At 41.7% G+C, this 21,516-nt stretch overlaps 1 protein-coding gene across 6 annotated transcripts in view; it reads right to left on the bottom strand.

Moving 5' to 3' along the window:
- LOC141745444 (VPS10 domain-containing receptor SorCS1-like) overlaps positions 1–21,516 on the bottom strand; it is a 306,057-nt gene that overhangs the window by 26,602 nt on the left and 257,939 nt on the right. For all 6 annotated transcript variants that reach the window (XM_074593201.1, XM_074593202.1, XM_074593199.1 and 3 more), the window contains exons 17-20: positions 17,058–17,171; positions 15,884–16,055; positions 5,023–5,209; positions 279–412 (exon numbers count right to left, since the gene is read on the bottom strand). In XM_074593201.1, the coding sequence (XP_074449302.1) occupies positions 279–412; positions 5,023–5,209; positions 15,884–16,055; positions 17,058–17,171 (607 nt within the window). The remainder of the gene's footprint in view (positions 1–278; positions 413–5,022; positions 5,210–15,883; positions 16,056–17,057; positions 17,172–21,516) is intronic.

The raw sequence follows: 21,516 nt of genomic DNA on the forward strand, positions 1-21,516 counted from the left end.
CACTATGTCCACCTTTGATGTAAATGCAGGGAAAAAGCTACTGGCAATTTGCATGAAATGGCAATAAACCCTTCAGCTAAGTCACAGCAACAAACACAATGCAGTTCTTACATTTCAGTGTTGGTACATCAAAGAACCATCAGTGTCTCAGTCTCTGGTTTATAATTTTCTTGTGTGTGTGACTATTTAGAAGCATTCCCAAATCCCTCTCTCCCTCCCTCCTCAATCAGAAAGCTCCTCCAGGATTATTTTGACCTCAGTCCATAGAAAATACAAACCTCCGTGTTGTTCCCGAACCACCAGATGTAAGTAAGTGTTCCCACTTGGCTTGGCCACAGTACTGCCGTGGCGTTGACCTCCTTGTTCTTTGTGGTGACGAATGGTAGAGATAAGTGAACATGTTCCAAGGGGCCTGCAGAGACAGAAGCAGCAGGTGAGTCTTCCCTCCCTCTGAAATGTCAGTCTGGCGGGGAAGAGTACTGAGGGGATATCCACTGGTTTAGTGGAGAAGTCCTCCAAATCACTTTAGGGCATGACAGTTAATGCTTCGGCTTGGTGTCATTTCTAGAGACGCAAGCTTAAATCCGTTCCTCATAGAACACGAGCTATCCCCGTACCTGGAGCTGAAAAACTTGGACTCTCTACTGCATGAATGTCATATGCTCAGGGACATTATATACAATTTAAACAACAGGGGCAGAGCCCTGTTATGTGAATATGGCCTTCACCAGGAAGGCATAAGAATGTGGACAAATGGCTTCAGTGGGCATGAAGCATCTCTGCTGATGGAAACTGCTATAATTTGGTGAACTTCAGCAGTAGTGTTTCTATTTATATCAGCTGAAACTCTGTCTGAAGGCAGCTATTCTCTGAATGCCTTCATTTTAATGTTACCTTATACTCCCTCCTTTTCCTCAATAAACTCTTCTATCTCTTTAGTATAAACAGAACATAATTCATTCGACAAGTGACATTATGCCCAGGGTTACACATTTCCCATCTTCTGGAGACAGATGGGCCTTTGTTGTTACATCTTGTCCTATAGATTATTTTTTAAAATGTGTTCTGACTGTTCATTTAAAAAACAAAGCAATTGTCCTGAGAGTGACAGAGAAAGAAAAACAAAGAAACCCCAGGTGACATGCAAACGTGGGTTTCTTAAATTAAGGCTCCATCTACAAATCCTACATCTGCAAGCTCCTCAGGGATGAGAACCAGAGTCCACAGCTTGGGAGGATCGATTGCATTGTCCATATGGAGTTGAGATATATTGCTAGAGAATCTTATATATTTCATGAGAGGATTTTTCAACACATATCCCATGCATGTACCACCACATAGACCCTGCTTTTCAACCTAAAGGAACACCACACATTTGGAGCAAGCACTCTGTACCCCTGTAAAGCACACATAGGCAGAGACACACATGTGGAGAGAAAAATTGTCCCAAATCAGACTGTGTAAACAATGGCAGCATAAACAAGGACCATTGTTCCAGACTCGTTACTGAAAGGCAGCTTTCTCTGGGATGTAGACACAGTTGCTGCTTAACCTGATGCAGCCCAATGAAGAGTTATCCATGATCAGACTAACCAAGGCCTGCTATAGATAAGACCATAGCTCATTTTTCCTTTTATAATCAGCAGTCAATGCTCTTCTTGAAAATTCATGAAAAGCCAGGATTTCACCCTTATGATTTTACTGGCATTCCCCTGCTCAGACGTATTTCTGTGACTGCTCTTGGACAGACCCTGAGACCTGAAAAACAGCAGCTTCCCAGGCTAAATATTTTGCAGCTCTGGTATCCTTTAGGATATTTCCCAAATGCCCAATGTCAGCGCAGGCCTCTAAAGGAATACATTTCCTAACAGTGGATGCAGTGACAGCGGAACCCACGTAAAGTCTAATACACTCCAATATAACTAAACAGCACCTCTGAACACACCTCCAATAATCTTGCACTGCAGAGAATGCCCAGCACCTCCTTGGACCTCCACCACATGCCAGCTTGGAAAGAACATGAAAGAATGGCTCAAGCTAGCCAATTTTGGCTGAGTATTTCTGTGCACATAGCTGATGGGTCAAAGTGGCTGAAATGCTGAACTATTATCTGGCCAGCAGATGGGGATAGCTCACTCTGGATAGGCCCTTAGCTTGGTAGGAGGCTGCTTTCTCTCGGCTAAGTTTGAAAAGAATTCAAGAGAATTCACGTCTGAGCTTCACACAGGGCCATGGAGACCACAGACCTCCGCCTGCCTCAGGAAAAAACAAACCTGTACGAGTCCCAGAGAAGAGAAAGGGAGAAGCTTTTCAAAAGGTTCATTTAGGCAGGTGATGTTATTCTGAAGCATTCAGATGAATGCATAACTGACTTTTCAGTGGAAATTTTTGACCTGTCAGGACAGCTCAGAGACAGCCTGTTGGCTGGAGAAGCCCTTTACATACAAGTTACTTTTCCATACAGCCTGCAATGCTCCTGCCTTACAATAAACTGCATTTCCAGATCCCTGGACCAACAGCAGCAAAGGCATTGCTACTGTGTGCTGGCCCCACGGCTGCAGCAAGATGAGGAGGTCATGGGATGGAGACTTTCCAATGGGTCACCCAGTTGGTGGCCCTTCCCAAAACCCTCTGGGTGTTCAGGCTGTACGTTGCTTTTCCATGGATCTTAGCAATGCAGCGTGTGGGTCTGTTGTAACAACAGATATTTTTACAAAACTCCCCGAAGGCCGAGCTCATACACCCCAAGCAGAATGCTCTGAAAAGAGCCAAGTGGCAATGCATGCATTTAAATAGGATTTAGAAGCTTTTGTGGATCTGGGTGTTAGGCTCTGGAGGGGACTGGATTTACTGTACATCTCTGTACAGTAAATCTATTGCTAGTCTGAGTGGCACCACACTCGGTCTGCAAACTGTTTTGAAGTCCCTAATTCTTGCCATGTAGAGAAAGGTGAGACATATCCCTTAGACCTATCACTTCTCCAGGGGGTCAGGCATGTATAACCTGGGCCTGGCTGCAATGATCACGCAGTATTTAAGTCCCATGCTGGCATTACCTACACACAACACGGAAACATACACTATCAGCTGCTAAGTCACATGAACACATCTGAATATTGTTTCTCTCTTGTACTGCTAAAACAGTCAAAATGGTTCTTAAGCCTCGAGAAAATGGATTAAAACAGCTATAAGCCAGAAAGCCACTGTGAGTGAGAGTGAAGGCTGGACGCCTGCCTTCTCCTTCCATTTTGTGATTGTTGCATGAGAAAGCAGTTGCTGCTTCACGTGGGCCTCATTACTTTGCAGATAGGCTGAGGGTGTGCAACGGTCCCCCTGGAATTGTCTTTTGTCAAACAGCGAGTGATTACAAAACCTGCTCGCACAAGGCTGTCAGAACCTCCTGCGAAATATCAACCACCAAAACACTTCTCCATTTGTTTCCAATGACCTTTACAAAGAGAAAAAAAAAAAAAAAGAAGACCACGGCTCCTGTTGAGCTGACTTTCAAACCAGCAGCAGTGGGAGGGGGATTTCTGCATTCAGAGCCTGCAGCAACTCCCGTGATAATTACCCGAGCACACACAGGGAGGCAAACTAGAATATGACTCCAGAACCGAAGAAATTACACACAAGTGTATAAGTGTCTGTTCTGAGCAGAGGTCCCTTTCTCTACCCTACCGAGGGTGATACTTAACTAAAAAAAAATAATTAATCAGTAGCTGTCTAAAAGCTGAGAATTTACCTTGATGCACCGGTGCTTCAGCACAGAAGTGATACAGGCTAAGCCCTCAAATCAAAACCCTGAGCTTCACAATAAGCTAATTTATGAGTACAGTTATTTTTGCAAGGTATTGTGAGTTTTTCAAACATGTGGCGTGCTGAAGGATTATGCGAAATAAAAGTTTGGCACAGACTGAGATCTATCAGGTTAGGGAATCATAAATGGTACATCATAATCATGAACCAAAGGTCTTTCTGAAGGGAGGCATTCAGGGAGATATTTGCTCCTGCTTCTCTAGTGCTCCCTCATAAACCTCCTATCTCCCACAGCTATACCTCCCACTGCTCCCATCTGTTGATATGACGGTGCACCATTAAAGAGCTGCCCTCTTCCCCAAAGAGGCAGCTGCTCTCATGCACGTAACTCCAAAACTGAAGTTAAAGTACAGAGAATGTGCTAAATTACCTAGACAGTATGTGGAGTTAATTTGGTAGAGGGTAAGTAGTATTTCTGTAAGTATAACTTTAAGTTCTGGAATTTCCTTTTTTTTCAGTAAATCTGGCATACAGGCACATGGTTGAAAACATAAATAATTGACAAAAAAAACCCCACTGTATAAAAAAACCAATGGCTTCAAAAAAAATCCATAAGGGATGTTGCAAAATTTCAGTAATAGATTGGCCCTTTGGGTTCATAACCATGAGCTAGAATAAATATGAAAGAGCACATTGCTGGTTTTATGCAAGGACTTGAGAAACATTTCAGTTGTAAATCAGAGACAGTTGAAGTATAAAAAGGTTAAAAAGAACAGTGGAAGAGCAATGTGAAGATAATATTTTTTCTTGTAATACTCTTTTAACACTAAGATTTTGGTTCCTATGACAACAGAAAGACTGAAACGCACTGGTTTCCACCCCAGATGTGGTTGTATTTTGTTAGAGGACAAAACACATATGCAAAGTAAAAGTCAAGGCTTTTAAAAGTGATTGAAGTTCCTGGATATCTGTTTTTCTGGAAGTGTAAACGTGCTAATGAAGGTGCATTTCAGAAAGGGCTGTACGCTTACGCTCCTTTGTGGTGTCTCAAATTAGACTACCCAAAATAAGAGGCTGAACATGCTTTAAAAAGCAAATGTCACTATTGCCTGTGGCGCCTCTCAGTCTGGAGTCTTCTGCTGGAGGATAGACAAACACTCATCATATCCTATCACTCTGCTCCCAGCTGCAAAGCCCCAAATGTCGTCTCTAAGGATGAGTAATTTTTAAAGAACAACAGAGGCTAACGAGTATGACCATACATACATGTTATATGCAGGTAGAGAACAGCGTTGTCAGATCCCAGGCTGTTTTCCACCAGCACGGTCACTCGGAATATGCCCACGTTCTGGTAGATGTGCTTGATCCCATCTTCTGTTGAGCTGAGATTGGCATACGACACAGCAATGCCGTCTCCAAAATCCACCTGAATGAGTGATCTCTGGAGGTCTCCCTGTGGCAACAGAAAAGAGAAAGGGTCAGAATAGACTCTGCTTTTTTTGAGAAAGACTGGGTTAGTGGGGTGGCCTAGACCACAACTGGAGGATAATCACAAGGTCTGACGTTACCAGAGGAAAGGTGTTCACTTCATCAACTTGCTCAGTAGTCAGCAGAGAGAAAGTGACCCCCCCTCTTGAGGCTGACTCAACTGCACTGTGAAGGAGGTGTCCTCCAAGGCGTGTGCTGTAGCCCTGCTTTCTTAATCGCCAGGGGACTAGGGGATCTTCTGCAAAATATAGTGGCTCCTTCCCCTGGGTTTCCTTAGGGTGAAGAGCAGGGCTATAGTGTGGAATGGTGCTCATCTCGGCAAGCGCTCAGGACATGGGTAGCTATTGAGATTGCCTCAGGGGTCTTTGGAACAACTCACATTGTGAACTTTCGCATTTAAAACCATAAAAAGCAGAAAGATAAAACCGAGAAGTCCTTGGGGAAGGGTCAACTATATCAAAGTGGTGGCGTGTCAAAAGAACCGCTTCAGCCTCACATGATAACGACAGCTTATAGCATCTTATGACTTGCTCAGTGGCCTGATTTAAAATGAGCTGAATTTGTATTTATTTCAGAACAGCTATGAACACTACTGACACTAAGTGGGACCCTTTGTGCCTGCCTCAGAAGGGAAGGGCTAATGAATTGACAGAGCTGATTAAAGTCTTCTCCTCCTGCCTAGAGATAATCCCAGCAGAGGGGGGTTGTGGTATAATTCAGACTGCCACTTGGTGACATTAGTCTCCTGGGCTGCTAATCTAGCATGTTTCAGAAACGTTACAATAAATTACAATAAATAAATAGTGGGGGGGGAACCAACAAAAAACAACACAACCAAAAAATCCCACCGCAAACCAAAAGCCAAGATTATCAGGGATCTGTATTCTCCATACCAGAACAGGGATCTGCTAATGTGAAACTATCTTAAAACAGGTTTTAATCTTCCACTCCTGGTGTGGAATTCCAGCCTGGTGTACGCAGCTTCATCAAACTCAATGTCAGAGTTACCCAGCCCTAAAAGGCTTTTACAACCCAAAAAAGGGCAGTGATGTCATTTCCTTATTTTGCTTTACAGACGAAAAGCAATTTCTTTTTGTTGCAAGCCTGCTTAAAAGACAGAGAAGTGAGTCACGCTTGTGTAAAAAAAAACCACTATAACCTACGTCTCACACTCCAGAAACACCTGTAAGATTTCTCATATCCTGAGACAGTGACATGCCTATGGTAAGGGCAGTTTCTTACAGCCGAAGAGTTACACCGCCTACACTGACCTATACCACAACTGTGGTTGCTATAGATCCTCTCCCTTTCAGGTAAGATGCAATACCTTGTCTTAACTTTAAGAATTCTTGCTCCTTTTGAAAGTCCCCCTCGGTGGCTCGGAATGATGCTTGTGCTGGGTATGTTCACGCTTGCTGGCTGTTGCCATGGAGCAGCTCACTCCACTGGCTGGTGTGCTGAAGCAGCTGCCACTGTCTGGAAGAGTGCCGGTAAATTAATAGCTGAGGGCAGTTCATAAAATTGGCTGAAAGGACATTTAATTTACTTTGGTTTGGTTTCCTTTTCCTCTTTTGGATTTGTGTGTGTGTGTGTGTTTTTCTTTTCCCTTGAGAGAGAAATAGTCCTCTGGATGCCCAACTGTAATGAAGTGTACCCGTGTAAACGGCTGGCATTGGGCAGGATTCCACATCGGAGAGGGAAATGTGTCTGTGTGTGAATATGGGAGGGAACTGTAACACAAGCTTTATATTCCCCATATTCTCTCAGTCTTTTTATAACTTGTTGTGAAGTCAGAAATAGTGGAGGCTTGCCTTCCTGGAACCAGAAGGAGCAGAGCTATACCTGGGGATGGCAAGAGAGAAATTTTCCCAGATGATCTCTTTTTTTAGGCTGAAGTTGTAGTTATTACACTGCCCTGGAATGCATGAGACAAAAATAACTGCGTTGCTCTGCTCTGGATGATCCCAGACTGAAGGTATGGCAGGGGAAAAAGATCCCTTGACAGAGGCACGTCTGGAGATTCCTGCAGACATCTCATGCCATTTCCCTCCTGGTGTCTTGACAGTACAGGCAGCAACTCCCTGTTTTCCTCTTGAGAGCATCAGCAAAGACAAAGGAACCCTGAGGTGCTGAGACATTAGTGAGCAGGCCAACCCGAATGTCCTTTTAGAAAGAAAGATGGAGATCTTTTGTGTTAAGCCAGCTCCAGCTGAGGGTACCTCTTAACTGAGTTTTTCTTAGTAATTCACTTGGTAACATCTGGCGTTTTCAGTGACATATTGTCAAACCTGAGAAAGGTGCTTGAGCAATGCAAACCACTAAGCTCTTAGCAAATTCTCCATTGGATGCTTTACTAGAAGTTTAAGCACCTACTTACGTTCTTCTTCCAGAGACAAATCACCGAGGCAAGGGCTCCTACCTGTGTTACACAGAGGATCAAACTAGGGGGAGCATCCCAGTTCTTATGAAGGGCCATTAGGAGCACAGGTGACGATCTTCCTTGAGCTAAGTTATTTGAAAGAAGATGTGCAGTTTCAAACACGATGCAGCAGCTTGGGCACTCCTGACTGTTTGACCAAGCCAACAGAAGGCATCAAGCGGGACATGCCTCCACAGTCAGAAGAGAGCATACATGAGCTCGTCAGCTCTGAATCCGTTTCAGAGAGGGAATATACTCAAGTATGGTGCTGGACTTGGACCAAAGACAGAGATCTCTGAAGTATCCTTAGATGCTTATCCTATTCCCCTAGGTCCATCATCACTAGGGTTTTAGTCATCTTTTGTTACTAAAAAAGAGATTATGTTTTTTAATATTTTTCAGTAAAGACATACTGCTGGGACAAAAGCTGTTCACGTGGTTAAAAATGCATCACCATAGTGACCCTGCTGGCTTTATCATCTCTGAGTATACTTGAGGTCATGCCATTTAAGTATATTCCTCTGCGTATTTGAGGTAGCAGAGGAAGATGAAAAGGGTGACAGCATTTTAGAACAGCCCTGCTTCTGCAAGTGTCAAAATTTGTGCTCTAATGAGTGTTTTTTCTCTTGTCTTCATTTTCTCCATAGCCATGAAACCCATGGTGTCTACAGGTGCTGCCAGGGAAGGGAGCTATTTCTAAGGCATGCAAGATTTAGATTTCAATTTTTCTTCCAAATTCCCTAGGCAGAAAAGATGCTGACAGAGACATCTGAAAATCTAATTGGGGAGAAGAGCTTCAGCTGCTGTTCCCCTAGTGTTTTTCGTTTGTATTGGCCTTTCCTGCTTTGTTTTAAAACCGTTTGAACTGGAAATACATTTTCCATTCAGTAAGATCCAGGCTACAACACTTCTCTGAAAATGCCATACTTTGAAAAGCTGACATTTACAATTCTAGCTTAGGAAGGGAGAGGAAAAAGTCAGGAAAACAAAGAGACTGTGTTTTGACTTGTGCTAATGTTTTATCTATGCCAGGTAAGAGCACGGGCAGAATAAGACAGGAAGAGAAAGCAGGTGAGCCAAAATCAAACCACTTCCCCTACGGCCCACACCTGATGTACATCCACCCCAGCTGTCTGTGTCTCAGGAAGCTCTCCAGAGCCATTCGCAAGTGGCTGTTTTACCAAGAGAAGTTTTGTTTTGCAACACTTTGATGCATATACATACATCTGGCAAAAATCTCTCCTGATGCTTTTTCCAGCTTCGCCTTGTCATTTTGACAAGTCCAATACTACATGGTCGGGGTTTTCTGAAGCTTTTAGCTCGATTAAGGCAGACACAAAACTCCCTGCATTACTTCTGCAGCCACAGCGAAGCACTTGGATGCAATCAGCACCGAGCTATCTTGGGGCAGCCTCTCTGGCCTTCATTGTAAGAGGTCTTTAATGCCAGTGCTCTTAGGCATCAAGGGAGAAATTTGCCAAGTTGGCTGCTGGTGGTGATATCTCTGCATTCAGCTCCTGTATTTTAATCGCACTAAGCTAGCCAGCAACCAATTACAACAGATGAGAAAATACAAGTGCTTTTGATGGATGTTTTTTACCTTGTACCAGGTATATGCAACATGCACAAGTTTGGATAGAACCTGAAGCACACTGCAATCTTGATAAAGGCTTTAGTCCAGCCAAAGGCTTAAGCATATGCTGAACTTTAAGCACATGAGTATTCTTTTTAGCCTGAAAAGAAGCACTAGGAATTAAAAACAAATTTCCCAAGGCCCTGTTTTATGCCCTTTACCTATACAAACTTTAATACTAATATGTAAATCAGAAATTTATTGTTTTCTGAGGGATTTTCTCATTAAATGTCCAGAGGATTTCCAAGCATAAACAAAAGATTTCCCTCCTTTCTATCCCTCCCCACCCCCCCCAAGCCAAATGTACATTTTTCCTGTATCTTGCCAAAGAGTAAAAGTCTAAAGCGTACACAAGACCTGGATGCTTCCAAAATCTCTGTGAAGCTTCCAGCCTCAGGGTATATCAAGAAACAGCCCATATAGTTTGCAACAATATCTTAACATTTTGATTACTTTTACGCAGGTCTCAGTATTTTGGTGCATGTGAGACGTGAGACCCACCTAACAGGATTCTCTCTCAAACACGCCATCTGAATCCTGCCCAGAAGGTCGTAATAGTGAATTTTCCTTATTGAGTTCCAGTATTTGTATCTAAATGGGAGTATTAAAACAATAAAACACAGTTCAAGGTTTTTAATTTTGGTTCCCATGTTTCAGATTTAATTTTTAGGTCTTCAATTATGCACCATCTTGTGCGTCTTCCTTACAGGTGTTGATAATGGGTTTCATTATCCTTTGCAAGAGACAGACACTGCTGTTGTGGGACTGCTTTCATGGATTAATGTTTTCTGCTTTCTTTAGATTAACCCTTTTCCTTCTTTGGCATTTTCCTGTCACCATCAGAAAACACCCATCACAGATATTTCCATTGCAACTGAATATCTACACATGAAATAACTTTAGTCTAGGTCTGTTTAAAGCATATGCTTAATTTTAAACAGATATTCAAGTCCAACTTGATCAAGTACTGAAAACCATGCTTTCCTCTGTAAATTCCTGCTCTCAGAGAGATGCTCTTAACTTTTTTAAATCAGAAACTGAAATGTGTCTTTTGTCAGAGCAAATAGCTTGATACTTTTCACATGTGCTTCTTTTTCTATACCAAACCAGTTAATTTTACTAATCAAATCATTCATTCTGACTGCCGGTTGTGCCAGCTAGACTCAGCTACGGGCTTTTTCTACAGGACTAGATCTGTGCTCCACAGGAATCAGTAAGTACAGCCACTCAGGATTATGCAGAATAATTCAGCTTGTGTGACTGGAGGTGCATTAGAGGACTGTAGTGCTGTGTGTCGTCATGAAGGCGAGGCCAACTCTCATACATTTACATGGAATTTCACCAGTGAATTTAAAAATGCATGAAAGGCTCTGATTTCTCCCAAGCAGCTTGTCACCATCAGTAACACAGAAAATGCAATTATAATTCAGATGACAGTGGTATCGGGGAGGGGATGTACTGATCTTTCGTCTGTGTGTTATTAACAGAAATGCGGTGGTGTTAGTAAGATAAACAGCCATGATTCAGCATGTGCATCGAAAGTTAGGATGAAGGTTTCGTATTTCTGTAATCATTAGTAACTAACTTGTGATATCAAAAAAGGGAACACAGTAGGATACCACAAAAAAATACAGACTATGCTTTTAAGTACTACTAGCTTTGCATCTTTAATTTGGGTACATCAACAATCAAAACAATCCTAATGCTAAGCTCATCTCCAGACTTCAGCTGAGTTGAATGCTGAATTGTACAGAACGACAGTGCCAAGGTGGGAAACGCTAATAGCAGGATCCCCAGGCTCACTGAATGTACCTTGTACACAAGGTACACAATGTGACTTGTACCGCCATTTATTAACACTGTCATTACAGGAAACCCACAGTGGTCTTTAGGAAATTCAGGGCTCCATTTGTATATTCACATGGTAAGAGAGAGTTCTCTGGGCTTATGAGCATTTAGCACCTATATGAAAGGTATGGATGGCATGAGGGAGAAAGCAAAGCTCTATTTTCAAATGAGGGAATAAAAAAGCAGAAGGGTTAAGTTTCTTACTCAAGGTCACGCAGAAAGAGCTCAGAGTGCACTTCAGAAATGAGTTCGGATTGCCTGAATTCTAGCCCATGGCCTGAACTGTAGGAACAAATGAGCTTTCCCCACGTATTAGTCTAATCCAAACATCATGTAGCAGCAGAAAGTAGTTAAAAGTAAGCAAAAATCTACTCCCAGTGGAGTGACTTTGTCAAGTGAGAACTGAGGAGGACCTGGAAAGTCAAAGACTTTTGGCTGTCATTTTATCAAGATAAAAAATAAATTAGAGGCGGCAGTTTCTCTGTGAATTATCTGTAATGAAACAGCCAAAGCCCTGAACCTTTCTGCCCTGAATGTCTTTACCGTCCATTTCCTCAGCAAAGATGTATGAGCAATCAGACGAAACAAGTTTGAAAGCCATGGTGTTGAATAGCGTTGCTCTGGAGGCTGCAGCTTTCATTGTCTCTGCTGAAGCGATACAGCACGCGCAAGTGTCTGATGTTCATAGAGATAACTCAAACACACAAATAACAATAGGGACTGTGACAAGCAAGAGATCTGCACAGCCATATGATGAGGAAGACACAGAGAAACAACACCCACTTAATAAAATCCCTCTATTTTCTACAACAGAGCAGCAAAATATGTCAGGGACATTGGGTTGAAGAGCTTCAGTAGGAAAAAAGGCTTTGTAATTTTTTGGTTTAGGTTTCTTTTGTTGCTGTGCAAAAATAAAGTACGGATTCAGTTTGCTTAGGTTGAGAAACAAATTTGTTGTTGAATGCTGCAGTGTGAGAGGTACCAGCCATGGGTCTGTGCGTATAGCCCAGGCCAGGACAAAGCATTAACCTTTAAACTGTCAGCACTTTGAGGCACTGGAAAAATTTGCTTTTAAGCATAACTAGTTCTCTCCTGCGCTGCTATTTAGTGACAGAGATGCTGTTGTTATTCTGCTTAGCTCGGTGGAAAATTAAGAGCAAAATTACCAGCGTAAGTATGGTGGTCTGCTTATTAACCACTTCCATAATGCTTTGTACATGGGACACATGCTAATTCTAAAAGGAAATATCAATGCTTCCTGTCTGTTGTCACCCAGTAAGAGTATCAGGATGATTATACCCAGATTAATAGGAGAACTAACCTGGACAAACCTTTCCAATAATGGAAGCAAAGATATGAAGTGCAAGGTGGTTTTGCAAACAGTTTTTAAGGAGTCATTCAGAAATCCTTAAAGGTGACAGAAAAGTTAGACCACTTTGGAACGCATTCTTACACTCAGATCATTTAAATATGAGTTACTGGTTGTTTTTGCTTTATATGCTGCCAGATATAAATGCTTCACAGGAAAATTTCCTGTGAGTCAGCGTTAGAGAATCCCAGCTCTCGGAAATCAGCAATGCTCTATGCTGATTTTGGTGCCTGCCCCTTCTTCACCTGCCCAGGCTTCAGTGATTATTTTCCTTTTGTGTCTTCTTCAATAGCAGAACACTTCTGAATGTCTTGTCCTTGTTTTTCTCTTCAGGCATCTTTTACTGACATTGTGTCATTGTCAGAATGACACTGTCCCAGCCCTCAGCATCACCACAACAGGCACAAGCAGACTCTACAAGAAACCCCTGTGCCGTGGATCCTGCCCCTGAATCCCATAACTGAGTGAAAACAATTTTTTACTGCCACCATTTACCTCCTTCTTCCCCTCTTAGCAAACCCCTCCACTACAGAGATGCAGTGACTTTTCGGTGCCTCCAGTGAGCCTGCCTCTGCAGTTCGTTCTTCTTTTCTGACCCAGGTGGGTCCTTAGATGGAGCAGAAAGCCCTAGAAAGGAGTACAAATGTCAAATAAACTCTCCTGCCTTGGCTCACCAGCGTCTTACCATTTTCTTTTCCTACAGGTCAAGCGGAATATAGGCATCAAAAAAGAGAGCTGGGAAGCTGCGGTATATGGAACAGCTCTGCAAATATGAAGGCTTCAAACAAACCGTCTCAGAGGGATACAGGAGATGTTAAGATGCAAGGGGACTACAATATAAGCAAAGGCTGCTGGTTTTTTTTACATCCTAAAAGATACTAAGTGTGACATAAGCTAAAGGAAGAGTCCCCACCAGGGTTATGCACTGAAAAATACTGGCCTCCATTTCAGAGGGCAAGAGTTGAATAGGACACATTCTCTTCATATGCCATTGGGAAAAACCGTGCATGCATACACAGACGTATCCAGCCTTTTTAAACTTGCCTGATGCCTTTTCTTCAGCAAAAATTGAGTGGCACAGATTTTGTGGATGCTCACGTGCCTATCCTGGGTTGTACTAGGGTGTATACCCGTGCAGGGCAGAACTAAACAGAAAATGGGAAGTTCTTGTTCTGTGATACCTCTGCCTTGTTTGCAAGGGGAAGAAACTTCCCTTTGAGAAGTTGGGTTGGACTAAGCAATCTCCAGACATCCCTTCCAACCTCAATTATTCTGTGATTCTGTGAAATCAATATCTATTCTATAAAAGGGTGGCTGTCCTTTTGCTGGTTTGTTTAACTTTTCTAGTGAGTGGTGTGATTTTTGTTACTGAAACAGTTAATTCAGTAAATGCTTTCATGTATATAAAGTTATGCTGCCATAACCACAGTTTATTCTCCTATAGCTTGCATATAGAGGGGTAAATTTTCTTCTTTGTTGAATATTTCTTTTCCTGCAGTATCAGCCCAAACTCATGGTCAGATTGTGTCAAATTCACCCAAAAGTTTTGTTGGTTGCTCTGTAAACTCTTTATATTGACAAATCTAGGAGCAGGAGGTCAAGATTCATCTAGCAGGGAGTGTAATCAGAAGTGCTGGACGTTGATTAATACTGTTTCAGCCCTCAGAGCAATTCCTAACCTCTTCCTTATCAGATACACTGAAAGAAGCCTCCCCTTTAGACCTCCTCAGAAAGTGACTCACTCATCAAAACATACTTTACGTACTCCCTGATACACAGGCATGAGAAAGACACCTAGTGGAGAAGGTGTTGCTTCCAGACTGGTGAATACTGAAGGAAGGTTATCAAAAAAAGATCAGAATCAATAGAAAAGACAAAACAATTCACAGCAGATCCCTGTATGACAGAGTGGTCAGGGCACTTGCAGGGTATGTGAGCTGAAATGCTCACAGAAGGAAAAGCAGGACTTGAGTCTTGAGTTTCCCACACCGTGGGGGGTTGTCTCTCCCTCTGACTGTTGGCACAATTTGATAGTTTTGTGACCGACTTTTCAGATTACCCATCTCCTTCTCCTAGACGCAATGAACACTTTTGGGGTTATATGAGAACACCTTTCTTGATTATTTTTTTTTTTAATTTTTTTTTTAAATCCTGAAGACTGTTGACCTTGTTATGGACCTTTTATTCTTCATCTTTAAACACAGAAGTAAATAATTTACCCAAATGAAATTATATGTTTATATTGCTATGACAGCATCTACAGTAGCAATGTTGTGTGACTGTCACTACTGAAATAAAGTGACCGCATTTTGGAGAAAATGTTCAAACAACTATTTCAGGTTAGCTATGATTTATTGTATGTTATTGCCTTTACAAATCAGGAGACCTCTTTGCTGGGGAAAACATCAATAATAGAGATGTAAAAACCCCAACACGCCCTCTACAAAACTCAGCTCCAGAGGTCATCCTCATTTCTCTTTCCTCACTACAGATGACATTTACTATGGAGAGGATCAGAAGGAATTTCCATGAATGCTCTAAGTTGTAAAGGAAGGTACATTGTGCCCTAGCGTAAAAGCATAGCTGTTTTAGGATTTATTGGCCAGCCACACAGGAAAAACTGTAAAAGTGTAAAGAAATCAAATTCGATTAGGGAAAAAGAGAAAATAGTTACTTTGTGAATTTTATTATTTGGGAGACTACAATTAAAAATAGATAAAGTGCCAAGAGAAAAAAAACACAGGCAAAAAGATTTTAAGGATATTTTCTAAAGATTCAGAAATGGAGGGAGCAGAACAGTAAAATACATTGTTACAGATGTAACAAAAACACGGGTTCTGATCAGAGTCTGAATCAGCTTCGCATTTGCAGTCAGTTTCAGACTTAATGCTGATGACATCTTGAGATTTCACCCACAAATGCCGAAACAATATGTACCAAGTTGTGCAATGGAGACAGATAAGCACATCTACTTTTGGCCACGTTTGTTTAAAGTGAGTGGCAAGTAAAAACGTAAACTCAGTTTCAAATACAGCGAGAAGTAAAAAGCACAGGTAAGGGTGGGACCAGAATTCAAACCTGCACTCTCCAGTTCTACTGTGAAATTCCCAAACCAAACCCATTCCCAGATTTTATCAAACTTCTCCCAGCTATTACCCTATGCACCACAATACTCTTCCAGACTCATCATCTCCATACACCACCCATTATATTTTAGAGCAAACTCCATCCCAGCTACCTTCTGGAGCTGATTGACTTTATCCCACGCTCTCTTGGTTCACCTCCTCACCACTTTGCAAACTTTTGTCTGGTGTGAATCATACTCAAATACACCACGGGGCCTGGGATGCAACATGAAAATAGCCCCTACCTCTTCCAGTTGCACGAGGAAAGTGACATTGTGTCCTTGTTCGGCTGTCAGTTTGCCATCAGATGTGATTATCCGAAGGCCCTGGGGGGCTTTGCCAGGACATTGCTGTGGTTTTGCTGTGTACCGTTCTCTCACACCATCCGTGCAGTTATTAGAAACTACTTTCCGGTATCTGCGCAAAGGAAAAGAGAAATCTGTGCAAGATGCTGATAGGGATTCATAACAGGTTTAACTGGAAAGAGGGAGGCATTTTTGAAGTTTCTTTAAACTAAGGAGATTGGAAGAAAACAGATTCCCAAATATATTTTAGCATTTGCCTCAGCCAAGCATTCCTCATGTGCCTATCATGCAAGTAGTTAAATACTGTTTGTTAATGGCATGTAATATTTTCCTGCATAGCACACCTATATACCACATACAAATAAATTGCCTAAAACACAAAATTATATGATGATCTATGTTCCATATTAAATAACTATATAGTTATAAATAAATGATCTACACATACAGTATGGAACTGTATTCAATTATTAAACTGTTAGGCATAGTTAAACAGCTTTTCTCAAATGCTCTCCACTTCTCATCAGTTGTGAGGCAACTCTTCCTAAAAATTCAACCCTTGAGAGCTACAGAAATAAGAGTTTTGAAGAAAACAGCAACTTCTGCCTGTCTTTGAGTGTACAAAATGCCAAAATACAGCTTGGGTTCCTTTGTTTGCTTTTTGACTTGCATCGGAAATGAAGTTTGAAGTCAGTATCTTAACTTAAACTACATCTTCGATTGACTTCCAAGAAGGCCAAGGAAAAATCAGCATTCAGGCCCAGTTCACGTATACATCAGTTTCATCTCTTTCCTCTCATTTGTTTTCCACTGTTTCTGCCTCACCTGATACCACATGATTTTAAGAGGAGTCTTTTCAGAGATTTTAATGATTTGGCCTTTGTCTTACAGTTTGCCCCCTAAGTTTCTTTAAGGCATCATTTTTCAGGGAAAGGTCTGGACCATACACAATGGAGATGTGGAGGGCCAGACTGTACACACTAACAAACTCAGTGAAGAAGAGGTCCCAAAGGCTTCAGCCAGCTTTGAGACACCTATGGTAAATGCAATCTCTGGTTGTCACTGGGTTAAAGTCTGTATCGGTGCTCTAGCTAAAGTCTGGTGTGCCACTTACCCAGTGCTGTTGAGATAACTCTGTCCAAGGCTACAATCTTTCGACAAGGAAGATGGGTTATACCAAAATGCTGGTAAACACTGCCCATTGCTGTGACGTTCATATCCGTAATCACTGTTTTAGCATTAAAAGAAACAGTCACATAAAAAACCCGAATTAACAGATACAGGTATTAGTTCATGCTCTCTACTATTGATACAAAGTTTGATCTTCCTCAACCTGTTTACTAGGATTTCTGATTTTTTATTGATATAACAACAGATTCTTCATCCCGCTTTAGCTTTTTTTTTTGGGGGGGGGGGGGGAGGGGGGGGGTAGAGTTACCTCACATATGTCCCAGTATAAAAGAGCAGAACCAGGCCAGGTAGTTCACGAGTCCCTTCACAGTCTAACAGTAATTCTCAGGTTCAACTCTAGACTCAAATATAACAAAAGCCAGGGATCTAAGGTATGTTCAATCACTGCTGCCTCAGTCATATCTTAGAAAAGTGAAGTGCTAAATAGTTAATTGTATTTGGAAGCTATATCACATGAGTTGTAGAGGAAAATTTACAGACCTGAGAGAGCTCTCAACTGAAGGCATTTACAGCGTATTTGGTAACGGAAAGAAGGCTGCGATCTTCAATTCTATTTTTGTTTGGAAGAGGAAATGCTACCAAAAATCGTGCGTTAGAAACAATGAGTCAAACTGTAATCGTTTGTCCCAATTTAGGTTTAGCTACGACTAAATTTGCTTTGGTTCCACTAAAAATAAACAACAGTTCAAATTGTTTTTGATTCCAGGTAAACAAAGCCTCTATTAAAATTGATATTGTGGAACAAATAAACAAACAAAAAACCTCTTTAATCAGTATTCTGTTCACATGTGGGTTTACTCTCCAGTCATTGAGTAATGAGGACTGTTTGGTCGGAAAATCATTCTTATTCTTTTTACTAAGCTTTCTCCACAGCCCATAATGGAGAAGTTTATGGGATGCCATTCCTGAGAACTGCTATACAGAGTCCACCAACTCCATTCCAATATTCCAGTTGCAACATGATCCTAGATCTTAAAACGGCACTTCTTTGCAAACCACTTTTTTTTGCTTATTATCTTTAATGTCTTGGTATCAAGTAGCCTGATATTCTAAGAAAAGAGGATTAGGGCAGCATTAGATTGTGTGATTAAAGGCTCATCTCAATATATGTAATGAAGCAGAGAGGAAAAACAAGAGGCAGAGGAACCTCATAATGTGGTCAGAGCCCGTGGAGCCCCTGCCCCAGCTCCGCCCAGGGCTGTCACAGAAAAGCCATTTAGCTTATGGCCGGGGTGAGACCAACCAGATCGTCAATGGGAGAGGCCCTCCCCAGATCACTTTGCAGATCACTGAGCAGGGTTACTGCACACGGGCATACAGGGCTCATTACACCATGCCAGGGAAGAGCATCTGGTGTAAAGCCATATAGGTCTGGACCTGCTCAAGAGGTGACCTGTTACATGCGTGTTTGTCTATGCACAAGGCATCTGGGGATGTCCAGTTGTCAGCAACTGGGGATACAAAGCATCCAGGGGTCAGTGACTGGACAGACCTGGGTGTCTAAGACCACGTACTGGTGGGATCAATGCTGTATGTGCGTTTACAGTGCACGTATTTTCCACAAGTGGGATTTCATGCTCATCAACCAGAGCGGGGTATAGGATGAGGCAACTGGTGTTTGTATGAGTGCTGTGTTTTCTGTTTGTGCTAATCTGTGTCGCCAGCCATGTACACATGCATATACGTACTGTGTGTACATGCATACGGGCACCTATCAGACCAAATGCTCAACCTCGCTACAGCCCGGGGACATGCAGCTGCAGCAGCCTCATCGCTACCAGGCTACTGATTCAGCATCTCCTAATAGGCAGCAGCGCGATCAATATGTGTAGAATAACATTAACAACAAGAAGGTGCAACATTATGAATATTTTTTTCAAATGTCTTTTTCTTTCTGGACCAAAGCATGATGGCTTAAAACAAAAATTCAATGAATCGCTATGTCGTGGTTTAAGCCCAGCTGGCAGCTAGGACCACGCAGCCTCTCGCGCAGTTCTCCCCCTTCCCCCAGAAGGGCAGGGAGAAGAGGGGAAAAAAGGAGGGGAAAGGGAAAGAAAAAAAACCGTTGTGGGTTGAGATAAAGACAGTTTTATAGAACAATAAAAGAAGAGGAAAAATAACAATAATAATAATGACACAAATCACTCTCACCACATGGTGAAGTAGTACCTTCCCAAGCAGTGATCACGGATCTCCCCCTCCCCACCCCCAACCAACCCCCATTTATATACTCAGCATGACATCTGTAGTGCAGAATATTCCACTGGGTATTCCATTGTTCTGTCTATGCCCCTTCTCGGCTTCTATTGGAAGCTGAGAAGAGTCATTGAAAAGTATAAGCATTGCTTAGCAGCAACGAAACGAAACCAGTATGCATTATTGACATTCCTTTCACAGCAATCACTGGAAACTAACTCTTTCCCAGATGAAACCAGGACACACTATTAAACCATTGTAAGAAGTCTGGTACTGATCTAACATATGAGACAAAGAAAAAGAAAAGGAGAAAATACTTTGCAATACATTTTTGTTAAATTTCTTATACTCGTTATCAAAAGCAGGACACTGAGAATAATTTTGTCACTGCCTTTTACTCCTGCCTGCAACTTTTCCTTCTGAATGAAGAAAAAAAAATGTTTTGAGATAATCTAAAAAAAAAGGAGAAATTAAAAAGATGACATTAAGCAAAAGAAAATTAAAGCTGCTTTTCACTTGGGAAAACTCCTAAACATCTATTAGCGTGCACAACTCTTCCAAAGGAACATTTTGTCCGCTGTGGTGCTTGGGAAAGCTACAACTAATCAAGAACATACTCTAGGAAACAGCAATGAAGTAGATGGCCTAAATGGTCTTTTCCTCAGCTTTTTGATTGAATTTTCATCAATCTATTTACTCAGATGCTAGTGACTGAATGTTGCTTAATTGCTTTGGAAGCATCAGCCAGCCTATTCTCCCATTGCCGTGTGCTTCTCTAATCATCCTTGTTGGAATAAGAACATTATAGCTGCAGAATACACTTTATAATGAAGAATAACAGCATGCTGATTTGCTTAGAGAAAACAAATATTTACATACAAGTGGGACCTCTGTATTTTTGTAATTCATTTGTCAACACTCTGCGGCACTGTATTCCTAAGCTATCATGTGTCACTAATTAAAAAGCTGTAACACTGTACACACACAGTTCTGTAATCAGGTGAAAACAAAACAAAATAATACAGTAAAATCTGCCTCAGAGGGCATCGGTACCCACAGACCAATTTGATGCAGTAGCACCAGCCTGGGATTTCTTACTATACACGCATCTAGACTTAGACCGTAATTTTGGTTCCTATTAGTACCTGCACATCTGGACAAGCCAAACTTGACTTAACTAGGTTTGACTATACTTGGATCATATTTCTCAAAGTCAGGAGAATGAAATCATAGGATTTTCCACAGCAGAAATAGTTCTAAGCACAGAAGTTTCACAGTGTCGTTTTCAAGCTTGAAAATCGTCTGGCTCATTAAGGCCCTACAGAAATATCATCCCAGTAAATGACATGAATTGCTGTTCCATACCTCTCTACAGATGCACCAGCCGCCCGTTCACCTCCGCAGTCTTGGAATCTAATGAATTCCTTGGCTACAGGCTGGTGCACGCAGAACACTCATGCTGACAACAAATTGCTGCCTACAATTTGGCACAACAGGCTTTGTAGCAATCAACAAGCATTAGCATCAATTGGATTGCCATAGCACGAGCCAGTATAGCAAAAGCTGGAGACAGGGAAGGCATCAGCTTTAGACTGCAATCAGCTAGTCGAGTCATTGCCTGGTAACTGGGAATTGGAATTTGCATATATTGATGATATTTTGTGCCTGCCTGAAAAGAACTCAGGTGAAATAGATAATGTATCTATCAAAAAAGAATGGAGCATTTACCAGCAGGGAGTGTTTTATCAGTACGAGGCAGCCTGTCATCTGGCTCTCACCAACGATGGTTTTACCCTAGCCACCTTTACTGGTTTAAACTGGAATTCTATTTCTATTAGTCAAGTATGATGGCAAGTCCTTCTCTGCAATTAGAGACAGATACAACTTCATTCCAGAAGTTCTGTATCCCTGCTCAAAACTCATGGTAAATTCCCTTGTCTAAGATTATTTGCAGCACAGATAATAACCAAAGGAAAAGAAATCCCTTAAGGAAGTTTGTACGTTGAATACTGACCTGACAAACATACTATCATCAAAGAACTGTAAATCCATGTGAAATTACTGAAATCCCACTGTTTTAAGATATAGAAATAACCAGTTAAGTCAGTGATTGTCACGCTTATCCTTTCTAAAAATCAAGAGAAGACATAACATGTAACCACAGGACTTCCATAACACTAACAGCT

Source organism: Larus michahellis, chromosome 6, assembly GCF_964199755.1.
Source record: "Larus michahellis chromosome 6, bLarMic1.1, whole genome shotgun sequence".
Classification (NCBI taxonomy): domain Eukaryota; kingdom Metazoa; phylum Chordata; class Aves; order Charadriiformes; family Laridae; genus Larus; species Larus michahellis.